Source organism: Chanodichthys erythropterus, chromosome 7, assembly GCF_024489055.1.
Source record: "Chanodichthys erythropterus isolate Z2021 chromosome 7, ASM2448905v1, whole genome shotgun sequence".
In the NCBI taxonomy this organism is placed as follows: domain Eukaryota; kingdom Metazoa; phylum Chordata; class Actinopteri; order Cypriniformes; family Xenocyprididae; genus Chanodichthys; species Chanodichthys erythropterus.
This window is the reverse complement of record NC_090227.1, coordinates 22,882,318-22,894,388: the sequence shown is the minus strand read 5'-3', so window position 1 is coordinate 22,894,388 and position 12,071 is coordinate 22,882,318. Positions and strand designations below refer to the sequence as shown.

General features: G+C 35.4%; 1 protein-coding gene across 1 annotated transcript; it reads right to left on the bottom strand.

Annotated features, from left to right (window-relative positions):
• Positions 1–5,665: 5,665 nt before the first annotated feature.
• On the bottom strand, positions 5,666–9,908 carry LOC137022712 (P2Y purinoceptor 2-like). Its single transcript, XM_067389157.1, has 2 exons — positions 9,800–9,908; positions 5,666–6,830 (listed from the first exon to the last, which is right to left on the bottom strand). The coding sequence occupies exon 2, from the start codon at positions 6,816–6,818 to the stop codon at positions 5,823–5,825; it is 996 nt and encodes a 331-aa protein (XP_067245258.1). The 5' UTR covers positions 6,819–6,830; positions 9,800–9,908; the 3' UTR covers positions 5,666–5,822.
• Between the last annotated feature and the right edge of the window lie 2,163 nt (positions 9,909–12,071).

Genomic DNA, 12,071 nt, shown 5'->3' with positions numbered 1-12,071 from the left:
GGGGCATACACCCCGACTGTTACGTGACAGTCTGTGTTATGTTGAGATTCGCCTGTTCTTCGGAGGTCTTTTAAACATATGAGATTTATATAAGAAGGAGGAAACAATGGAGTTTGAGACTCCATTTCCATGTACTGAACTCTTGTTATTTAACTATGCCAATATAAATTCAATTTTTAATTCTAGGGCACCTTTAATGCATTGTTCCCTTTTATCTGCGTCATATTTCAGGTTTCACATAGCTCAGTTGGCAGAGCATTGGCAGTACACCCCATTACTCAATTACTTAGAAGACATGTTAGGGTTCTTTAGAGATATAATGTTCCAGCTAGTCTGCTTAGTCAATTACCAAAGAAGCATGTCAAAATTATTCAGGAAAATAAGATTTTCTTATCAAGGTGATAAAATGTTGTGTAGCAAAAATGAGTACACCCTCCTACAAGTTACTAAATAAAAAGAAATACACATGTTCTGGTGTAAGTTTAAGGCAATGTTTGATCAACAGGTAAGTATGTTGAAACAAAACATTTAATTAGAAGTAATTTCTTGACAATTAAAAGTGTTATATAGCCCACTGAATCATTCTCAGTCTTAATGCTGACAACAATGGAAGCACTTGGGAGAGAACTGTCAGGAGACTTATTTCTTAGCACAAAAGAGGACAGTGGTACAAGAGGATTACCAAATCATTGTTTTAAGTGTGAAAATATAGCAAAAGTAACACCGAAATTCAAAAACAATGGACTTGCGACAAGGCCCCTGAAATAATCAGGCCTTAATTTTAAGCTTTCATTTAGTGATGAGGGATTTTTTTGCTAGACAAAGAGCAGGAGAAATACCAAGCGAGTGTCTCAAAAGTAAGATGTGAGTAGGATGCAGCCTGCAGAAATGACATGCATGGTTGTTGTTCTCACTGGAACTACCTACTGTAGCCAAAGCACAATAAAGTCAGTTAGCCATTTCCAAAGCCGATATTTACAAAATATAGATTCTGGGAATCAATAATCTGGTCTCATGAGACCAAATCAATCATTTTGGATCTAACAGCATCCAAAATGTTATGGTGTTGCTAGAGGAGGAGGTTCCCACAGTAAAGGTCAGTGGTAGTAAAGCTCTTATATAATGATGTATGAGTGCTGAAGGTGTAAGGGAGTTGTGCTTTATCAATGCTGTCATGAATCAGGGCATTTAAGGAGCTCATCATCCAGGAGTTAAACAGGACAGATGTGACAGTTTGTCATGAACTTGTACACTCCATGCCAAGAAGGGTCAGAGCAGTATATTCAAAATTATGGAGGGCATACTAAGTGCTAGAATATTATACATTTGTTGAATTAAATCTAGGGTGTACTCATTTCTGCAATCCTTAATTTAAACAAAATTGGCTAATTTACTTATTTTATGGCTATTAATGACATATTTCTCAGTTTTTATTATGTTTATGTTTAATGCATTTTAGTTTTGCCATCTTTCCATGAATTGTATTAGTGATCATAAAGACAATACATACGCCAGCTAGAGGGCGCATGACTTTAAAATGTAAATATAGGTCGTAATAAGGTGCTTGAAAAACGACCTATAGGGTCGCGGGTTTTTTGGAGGACAGTCTGGCATTTACTTGCACAAAAACATTCAATATTCCTCAAAATGAAAAAAACGGTGAAATGCAATCTCAGAATTTTACACAAACCTGTAATTATTAACTATATTATTTACACAAATATACTTTGTTTTTAATCTCACTTTATTAACCAATGTCTTTGCTGCTGACCTTCAGTAATCTAAATCAACCATACTAATAAGAAAAATTACTTTAGATTAGATTTAGAAAAAGAATGTTTTCAATTAGAGAAATAAAATTAAGAAACATCTGGAATTTTTCTTAATAATTTTTATTTTACAACTTGCTGCAGACCAAGAACACAACAAAAATGTCAACATCTACTTAAACCAAAGTACCAAAATTATTTAAGCATCACCCTTATGTTAACTTAGTTGTGATAAAACTATCTAAAGCCGGGGACACACTAACGGTTGTAAGGCCGATTATGAATGTAAATTGATACTTATGACTGATTGCGCTCAAACGCGTCCAGTCAGAGCCAGTTGCGTTCAGTCTGCGATTACAGTCGGTGTTCAAATTCCATGTCTAAGTATATAAATCTGCTTCAGTCGCAGGAAACTATCGCTGTATGTTGAGCACAGTCAGAATGTTTTAGCTAGTTGTTAAATGTGTGCCCGGCTTAATATGATTTCCATCTTTAAAAATTGCTAATTTGACATTTTGCACAATATATTAAGACATATGTTGAGAATATGAAAATGTATCACATTGTAGGAATGATGTTCAGTAGCTATGATAGTTGACATGAAAGGGAAAACTCACAGTAAAAGAAGTTCATATGTTGGTTAATATAATTTGTACATATAGATATGAAATTGTAGTGCAATGCCAAAGTTAACATGTTGGCAACATGGCATCCAACATGTTGCCTAAACTTCAATGTACAGTCACTTAGATAAAAAATTCTCTTGTGTTAGCTTTGAGAATGCAATGCCATAAAGTGCCTAAAGCAACATACAGTACTAACATACAGTATATCACACATTTATTGATTTTCTTGATATTTACATATTTCCAGGCATTTATTTTGTTTATTTTTCCTCACTGAATGTTAGTTTTTTTCTTGTTTTAAAGCAAAAAAATCACTTGTTAAATTTGTTTAAAAAAAGAAAATCATCTTTAATTCAATATCTAAAAACAAGTCCGTTAAGCCTATTTATGGGAGTGACAACAACCACATTCGGAAATCATCTTTAAAGCTGAAGTATGTAACTATTTCGGTTTTAAAATAGTTTAATATGCTCAGAGATATTCAGGCCATTTCTGATGGTTGTTTTCTCGAAAACTAAATCTCTTGCCCTACACAACAACAAACAGGGACTATCTATTTACATTGTATTCGGAAAGTTGTTTTGAAAATATGTTTAATTATGTTTTTTAGTGGCACAAAAACGACATTCTTCAGCTTTAAGTAGCCTATATCTTACTGATTGACTTCATATGGAAGTTTTTTTTCTAAAAAACAAAAAGTAAGATGACAAATCAACTTCAAATCAAAATCGGTACTTTAAAATTCCTTTACTTTGCTGATAAAGTGCATATATTTTGAATGTACTGTAAAAAGATGAATGACAGTCTCTTAGATTTTTTCTGACATCACTGAAATTAAAACCACATACCCCGTGAATAGTGTAGGCACTTTAAACAATTAGACATCTTAGAAATTAAATGTTACCCATGTTCAACCTCTCCTTTTCCATTACATTTTTTATTGATATATATTAAAGTTTTCCCTGATTCAGCAATAACTGTCTGTTTAAATTAAAGCTTGGCTCAGTGCTCTTTTAGTATTATTAATAGCCTATACTATTTTCTTAATTATTCATGTTTTGAATTAGCTTTTTATTATTATTATTATTATTATTATTATTATCATCATCATCTTTTAAGTTTTCAATTCAATTTTAGTTTAAAGCTGCTGTCCGTGATTTTTGGCCCTCTAGCGGTTAATAAACAGAACTGCACGCGTCTTGCGGAGGAACATTCTAGCCGGAGCTACTTTTCTCCATGTATGTCTATGGCGAGTCACGCAGTTACTGTGATACTCTGCGGCGAGTCCTGCCAGTCCGGTCTGAAATAGTCCGAATATAAACACTTATTATAAGTGTATTATAAGTGGAAAATGGATTCATGTTGTATATTCTCATTATATAATTTTTGTAAATCTTTAACACAAAAAAAGTTGCGGACTGCAGCTTTAAATTTAGCTTTAATTTATATTATTCCAGTTCTAGCTTTAGAAATAGCTGTAGTTTACATCTTATTTTGGTCTTTTGTCAAGGCAACATTTCAAATTTTAAGTTTAAATATTTATATTTCATTTTATTAACTATTACAATTTTTAATAGTTTTAGTTTCAGGTTTGGTTTACAAAAACAAACCTCTCTTCACTTCACTTCACTTCACTTCGCTCCCTCACCCACACTTAAGGCATATAAAGACAGCTCTCTCTGATTTTACTCATCCTGGAACTGAACACAAGTCTATAGTCAGTTAGAGGAAATGCCTTTCACAACACACCTCTTTTCATAACTTAATGACTACTACATTAGACTATTTTTTTCCCTGGGATCTTCAGGGACTTTGTAAGGTTTCTTAACAGAAGCAGAATTTTCCTTCACCACCAGTGCGGCAATTATGCAGCATGAATAGAACGCGGCACATTCTCTGGTCAAAGTGCAGATATATATAGCGATATGGTCCTTCACATTCTATATGGAAGGGTCACAGGGACCTTCTATTTATACAACACCAAAGAGTTCCTTATTAAGCTGCGGTCACATTTACCATCGCCCAGCCAAATTTCTAGGTCGAAATCCAATAAGGAATTCACATAATCGGCAGTTTTGTATCACATGCAGATTTCGTTCGTGTTCCGTTTCGTCATGCTAACCGCGTTGACCAAAAAAACAAATGCATGTTTTGACTTCTGTGTGAGCTGTGCTTTATACATCTCTATACTGTTGAAAATGGATGCTTTGCTCACAAAATGTTTCTGAAATTGCGCCATTGTGACCACTCCTTTTTTGAGTTTTATTTTTTGTTTCTATTTCAGAGACTACAAATGGAGTCTTTAAAGGGTTAGTTCACCCGAAAATAAAAATTCTGTCATTACTCACCCTCATGTCGTTTCAAACCCGTAAGACCTTCATTCATGTTTGGAACACAAATTAAGATATTTTTGTTGAAATCCGTGAGCATTCTGGCCTCCAATAGACTGCAACGTTATTACCATTTTCAAGGCCCAGAAAGGTAGTAAAGACATTGTTAAAATAGACCATGTGACTACAGTGATTCAACCTTAATGTTATGAAGCGACAAGAATACTTTTTGTGCTCAAAAAAAAAAAAAAAGACATTATTCAACAATTTCTTCTCTTCCATGTCAGTCTCCTGCGTCAGCATCACATGCATGCGTCGTGCTGCTCACGTGTACAGTGTCATTGTCACATGCATTCATTTACTGTAGTAACATTATAAACTACTGCCGGTCTTTTACGTTAAATGTAATGTATATTGTATCTATGAATTTTAAACATTTGAATTGACTGACAAAGGTAGCTGTAAAGCATTTTTGTTGAAGTACAATGTCATTTTGACAATAATAATGTACCAAATCTAACTCGTATAAATATTAAAGTGGTATAGAAAAATACTATTTATGCATTTCTAGGTAAAATCGAACTCCAAGCCTATTCTGTGACATCAAACAACTTCTCTGTGCAAAGGATCATGGGGGCCCGAAGTGTCTATCAGTTGTACCCTTTGAAATCCTTCATTCCGAAGAGCCCTTTGAAGTGGCCAGTTTTGAGCACTTCGGTTTGGAATGACCCTTCAATATGGCGGCCATGATTGTTTTCACTCTTTCCCGTTTGGAACACACCGAATGTCTTTACTACCTTTCTGGGACTTGAAAGTGGTAATAATGTTGCAGTCTATCAGAGGTCAGAAAGATCTCAGATTTCATCAAAAATATCTTAATTTGTGTTCTGAAGACGAATGAAGGTCTTACAGGTTTGGACCGACATGAGGGTGAGTACTTAATGACATAATTTTCATTTTTGGGTGAACTAACCCTTTAATTACATCAACATTGATGACTGCCATTCGTCAAATTTCATTTCCCCAAGTAAGGCCCTGTCATGGCTGCCCCAAGAATCTTCTAGTAGTCTAAGATATTTTATTTTTGCTCAAGCACATTATAAAGAGGTTGATGGCGATTTCATATTTTCAGATCTTGCTTTAGCTTTCTTGCTCTTCATGCTTCTTCTGAAGCCCTGTCCTGCCATGAAGTAGAGGATGGGGTCGATGCAGCTGTTTAAGCTGGCTAGAGGTCGCGTGACCTTGTAGGCAATGTTGGCGTAGTCCAGCATCGAGCAGCTCACCTGTTTGTCCAGGTAGCGGAAGGTGTAGTATATACTGCGGTTCATGTGGAAAGGCAAGAAGCACAACATAAAAGCCAGAAGTACAATAATGATCATCTTCACTGACTTCTGCTTAAAGCGTTGTGACATTGGTCCTTCACCAACACCAGGTTCCTGAAGTTTCCTCACCATCAGCCCATTGCAGACCAGCACCACCCCAAACGGTAGGACAAAGAGCAGGAACATCACCACCGAGCTGTAGACCAGAAAGTCATTGAAGAGCTCCTTGCTGGTGGTGTCGTAGCAAACCCGTATGCCACCATTATCTTTCATCCTGGAGAAATGAAGGATCGGCGCCTGAAAGATCAGCATTGTTGTCCATATGCCCGCAGAGACCAAACGAGCACGACGGCCGTTCATCCAAGACAAAGAGCGCACAGGATGGCAGACACCTAGAAATCGGTGTAGGCTGATGCAGCTGAGGAAGAGGATGCTTCCGTAGAGGTTCGTGTAGAAGAGAAAGCGAATCAGTTTACACATCGGCTCGCCAAACGGCCAGTCGTTCTCATCAGCGTAATAGTAGATCAGAAACGGAAGGGTGAGGATGTAAAGAGTGTCACAGACGTTGAGGTTGATCATGTAGATGGTGCTGGGCTTCCAGTGTTTGGTTCGAAACAAGATGACGTACATGGCGGTGATGTTCAATCCCAGGCCGACCACAAACACCAGAGTGTAACTCACCGGGAGGAGAATGTACTTGAAGTTCTCATTTAAAACACAGCGATACTGATTGCTGCCATTGATTGTGCCAGTGTTGTTAAATGTTGCCATCCTGATCTAGATCTGTCAGAGAAAAAGACAATGAAATCAATCAGATCTAAGCAATGAGAAATGAGATTCAAGATTATAGACCAAATATTAAAAATTAAGAAATTACCATAAAATATACCATACTGAAAAAAAGTTGCTGTTTGGATTAAATCAAGTTTTTAAAAGTTACCTTGTAACCAATCACATCACTATGTGATTGTCAATGAGTGGATTCATAGAACCGCATATACTAAATGAGGCAAAGGTGTAGAGTTACATTCAAAAACGTTTAAATGTCAAGATCAAGATGACTTTTTGTGGATAAAATAATTGTTTCTAGCATGGTGTATGTTTGGCAACAGTTCTTCTATGATGAATCGCTATGATCGCTCTTCATGAAGCTTCGGAGCGTTATGAATCTTGAGAGAGGAAATGTCATTGCTGTCTATGCAGGCCTCACTGAGCCATCGGATTTCAACAAAAATGTCTTAATTTGTGTTCCGAAGATGAACAAAGGTCTTACGGGTGTGGAACGGCATGAGGGTGAGTAATAAATGACATTATTTTCATTTTTGGGTGAACTAACTCTTTAAACAGTCATGTAGGAACACATCATGGCCATATTCTAGGATGACAATGTCAAGATTCATCAGGCTCAAGAATGGTTGTGTGAGAGCATGAAGAATCATTTTCACACATGAATTGGCACATCTTGAGTCTAGACCTTAAATTCATTGAAAGTCTTTGGGATGTGCTGGAGGAGATTTTACAGAGTGCTCGACTCTTGCATTGTCAATACAAGATCTTGACCAAAAATTGATGCACCTCTTAATGGAAATAACATCACAACATTTATTTCCATCAAGAGGTGCATACATTTTTGGTCAAGATCTTTAAATAATCATATTTTCAGTAATCAATATTCAATTTTTAATCATATTTGTATGTATTCAAATTGCTTAGAAGTAGCATAAATCTGTTCATTGTGAAAACAATGAAATATATTCATTTAAAAAGTATGAAGCTGTGCTATTCAATTAAAATTTATAAGACTGAAACAAATTGGATTTATTGATGATAAAAACATAAACCTGGTTATTGTGTACACATTTTGTTTAGTAGTGCTATTACAGAAATCTTGTTTCTTAGGGGTAAAAAACAAGATTTCTATAATAGCATAACTAAATTTTGAGTTGAAATAAAAAAAAATTGAGTCAATACAATGAAGGCAATTGGATTAATCAACAGAAACTCTTATGTTATGTTATCTGAACAGATAACAGTGCATTTTATGTATGATTGACAAATATGGATAACATTAAGTTTATTCATTCATGTTAAAACTTTTTAACATATTTTATATATAATTCAAATACATACATTTTAATTTTCATCACAAATGTTCCAATTTTGACAGATATTTTGTAAAAGATCAACATGCATTAGCTTGCATACATCAGCATACAAGTTTTTCAACAAACTTTGTTGTTTTCAGAACGTTTCCAAGTATTTTCCTTCTGTTTTTCAATGCCCAAGGCAGAAAATGAGCTTTAAAGGAGCACTAAACAGTTGTTCTGGTAATCACACACCCCTTATAGTGCTCTCATTAATGTCAGAGACTAACACATATCGATCAGTTAAGGGAATTAAGCCAGAAAGTAGCTCAAAACTCCCTAAGCATTTACTTAGAACTTCCTCCAGTATTTGTTGTAGATTTTATCTGCATCAAATATCATATGACTCAAATTATTGAAACATCTTAGACATTAGACATTTTGACAGATTTACAGTTGCATAATTTAGTGTTTTAGTTGTTCCCCCTTTGCAATGAGTTTGATGTTAAACTATTGTTTTAACAATCTTTTCACAGTGCAAGCTCAATAAAAACTAAGTAGTAATACATTATACTGTATACTGATGTTAAATCCTCATTTACATCACAGACATGCAAAATTAAAAGAAAGAAAACAACTGAAAGTAACTCACATACATACTTTCACTGGATCCTTTAGGAATGTAACTAACAGTTGTCTCCTTTCTGTTTGCATGCACATAGACCTGTTTTACCTCTGTCTGTTTATTCTGCATTTCTCCATTGTGGGTGTGTTTACATGCCTCAGCCTGCTCTTATAGGCCACAGCGTCAGCCAATAATATGTCAATCATTCAGAAAGCCTGACATAACATAACCGAATTGAGGGAGCTATGGAAGCTGAGGTTTGTAAAAATTCCAAGGCCCTGTTTTACTAATTTCATATCAGAGTTATAATTTTTTTTGTTTGTTTGTTTTGTTTTTTGTTTTTTTGCTTTTCAAATCTCTTGAAAAAGCATTTTTCCCCATGTCTGTGATGTCTAATATTGGTTTATGCAAAAGAGAACATGAACATACTGCCTAACATCTACTTCTTTTGTGTTTTGTAGAAGAAAGATAATTGTACAGTTTTGGAATGAATTGAAGGTGGGAAAATTAGGACAAAATTTGAATTTTGGGTGTGAAATTTTCATCTAATAAACTTATTACTGGATGTATCTGCACTAACTACTGAAAAACTACCATGTTTTGTATGAAGACGTGTTTCAGAATAGTGCCCTTGGCAAGAACCCTGCAGAGTTTGGCAAAGGAGAAAGGCGTATGCTAATGATCAATAATTAACGTCTTAGCCAACAGTACAGTGAAGAGAATTTCACACGGCCCGAAAGAAACTGGAAATTAATTTGTGCAGGGAACTTTCTTTGAAAAGGAGTTCCTTAGTTTTGTGCTCTTGATAGTTCTATTTTAAATAGCACTTTTTAATGTTATGTTCTTCTAATATATGTTATGTTATGCAATCTGGCTTCATACAGTCATTTTGTTTAGATGTCACCACATATTGTTGTTCCTGAATAACCACTTTAAAGTGCAAATACACCAAAAAAATATATATATTCTGCCCACTGACAAAACCTAAGCTGAATAAATGAAATGAATGCAAAACCACAAAAACAGCAAAGCTTTGTACTGACCTGTTCCTTTGTTCCTCTCAGGTTGAATTAATTTATGAGACCTTCACAGTTCCAATGCAAGGATAAAACAAGCTTCATTGGATTTGCATGAGGTCCGTCAGCATTCTTCTGGGACTCAAACGAAAGAACAAACGGCAAGGTGTTCGATTTCTGTCTTACTTGCCTCACAAAACTGTATTAATTATTACCCTTAGTCAGAAGAGTTATGAACCTGAGCTAAACTTTATGTGGTCAGTCTCTGCACGTACAACAATTGTTTGGGCACACTTGACTGAATTTATGTTTCCCATGATCTTAAAAAAACTAAAAATGTAATGCTTTCAGGTGAATTTGGATCACATATGAATTTCATTTCTTTTTTTAAATTTACATTTTAAAAAATTTGATAAATGTCCAAAGTGAGCAGAGCTGGAATGTAGACAAAGAAACTAAAAGAGAGTTTTTATTTGTGTCACATGTTTTGATCACTACATCATTCCCATAAATCAGTTTTCATCACTTTACTATTATTATAGCATATAGAAAATGGTCATTATAACGATGGAGTAGTTTTGACTGCTCTTTGAAAGGAATACTGTCTCTTTAATTACTTTCTTACATTGTGACAACTAGCCCCAGCATATTCAGAGAGATTTACATTGTGGAAAAAGAATAAACTCACTGTTTGTTTAAAACAACTCCATTTTAGGAGTTACTTAGATCTTGTTATGCATGATTGTGTTGCAGGGTTGGGGGGGGGGGGGGGGGGGCTGACCCCCCTAATGAAGGTTTGATCCCCCTAAAGGACAGCAAAATAAGATGTTGGAGGGGTCAAAGAAAGTAGTGTAACTCGTAATATGAAACATTGCCTATAAATATGAAAATTGCGGCATTGTATTTAAAGTAGATTTGTTTGTTATATCATATTTATAGTCGTTTTCTTTTACGTGTGTAGTTTGCAGTGTTGAGCATTATAAACAATCACACACGTTTTTATTGAGTTTAGGAATACAACGTCCAATCAGAGGCGTTGTGATTAGTCACCACGCAAATGCCGGTATTATGAGGGTTGCATGCGCTGCACTGACTGTATTCTGAATCGCATTCACACAAATTCTCATTTATCATCATAAACAACAAAATGCAGAAAAGATGCAAGCAAGAGATTCGGAGCCCCTGAAGGGATGTGGTGGTGGAAAAAATTTGGGATGGGAGGAAGAAAAAAATTCAAATCTTTTGCGTTCCCCCGAGAAACTTTGCGTTCCCTCACAAAATTTTTGCGTCCCTCACACAGATATTTGCATTCCCTCGCAAAACTTTTGCATTCCCTCGCAAAGATATTTGCTTTCCCTTGCAAAGATATTATAGTACCCTTGCTGTGAGCTCGGACAAACACTTCCTCTTTAATGTCCCGCTGGCTAGCAGTAGTGTTTCAGTTAGTAACATACATTAATAATGCACACAAATAATGCGCAGCTCATAGAGTTTAAACTTGTTGGACTCAAATATAAAGAAATGCAGTCAGTGCTTAAGTCAAGGAGTTCAGTAAAGTTGGCAATATATTCACAGATTCGGATCAATAACTTGTGAGTTAAATGTTGTTAAAACACAAATGCAGCTACTTCCAATCATAGTAACCTAGACAACAAGCTATAACAACCCTATTTTCCTCAAATGTGCTTTATAATAAATTGGTCTCTATGAGCAGGCGGCAGAGAGACAAGTCTGAAGGGACCTTCTGTAGGCCTAATTCATCTGTGTTTTTTCATGTTCCAGTGATTGTACGTTCCTAGTGGCCAGACTGACTTACTACAGGTGAGATTTTGCATTATTCACCTGTGGGTCTGGTCACTAGGAATGTACTGCAAGCTTTGGACACGGAAAAACCCAGGTGACTTAAAGTAATTTTGGTTACACTTTATTTTATGGTGTTAGTATTACAGTGTAATTATGCATTTAATTTCTGAGTAATGACAATGAACTACATGTACTTACTATAGGGTTAGGGTTAGGATGAGGGTTTTGGTTTAATTGCACATAATTATGCATAATTTCTAGTTATTACTACAGTAAATACATGTAACATATGTAACAATGACTCTGTAAAATAAAGTGTTACCGTAATTTTTTTTTCTAAAAATAATTGTGCACTGAATAATTTGACATATTTGAACTGGTCCCTTTAGCAGCCTAGATGAATATGCAGCGAATATCAAACCTAAAACTAACTTTACTGTGCTCTTTTAGCAGACAAACGGATCTACAGTCATATCAAATGTAGCTGCTAACTGAC

Excerpts from the sequence above, each read along its gene's own strand:
- LOC137022712 (XM_067389157.1), bottom strand. The coding sequence starts at position 6,818 with ATGGCAACATTTAACAACACTGGCACAATCAATGGCAGCAATCAGTAT.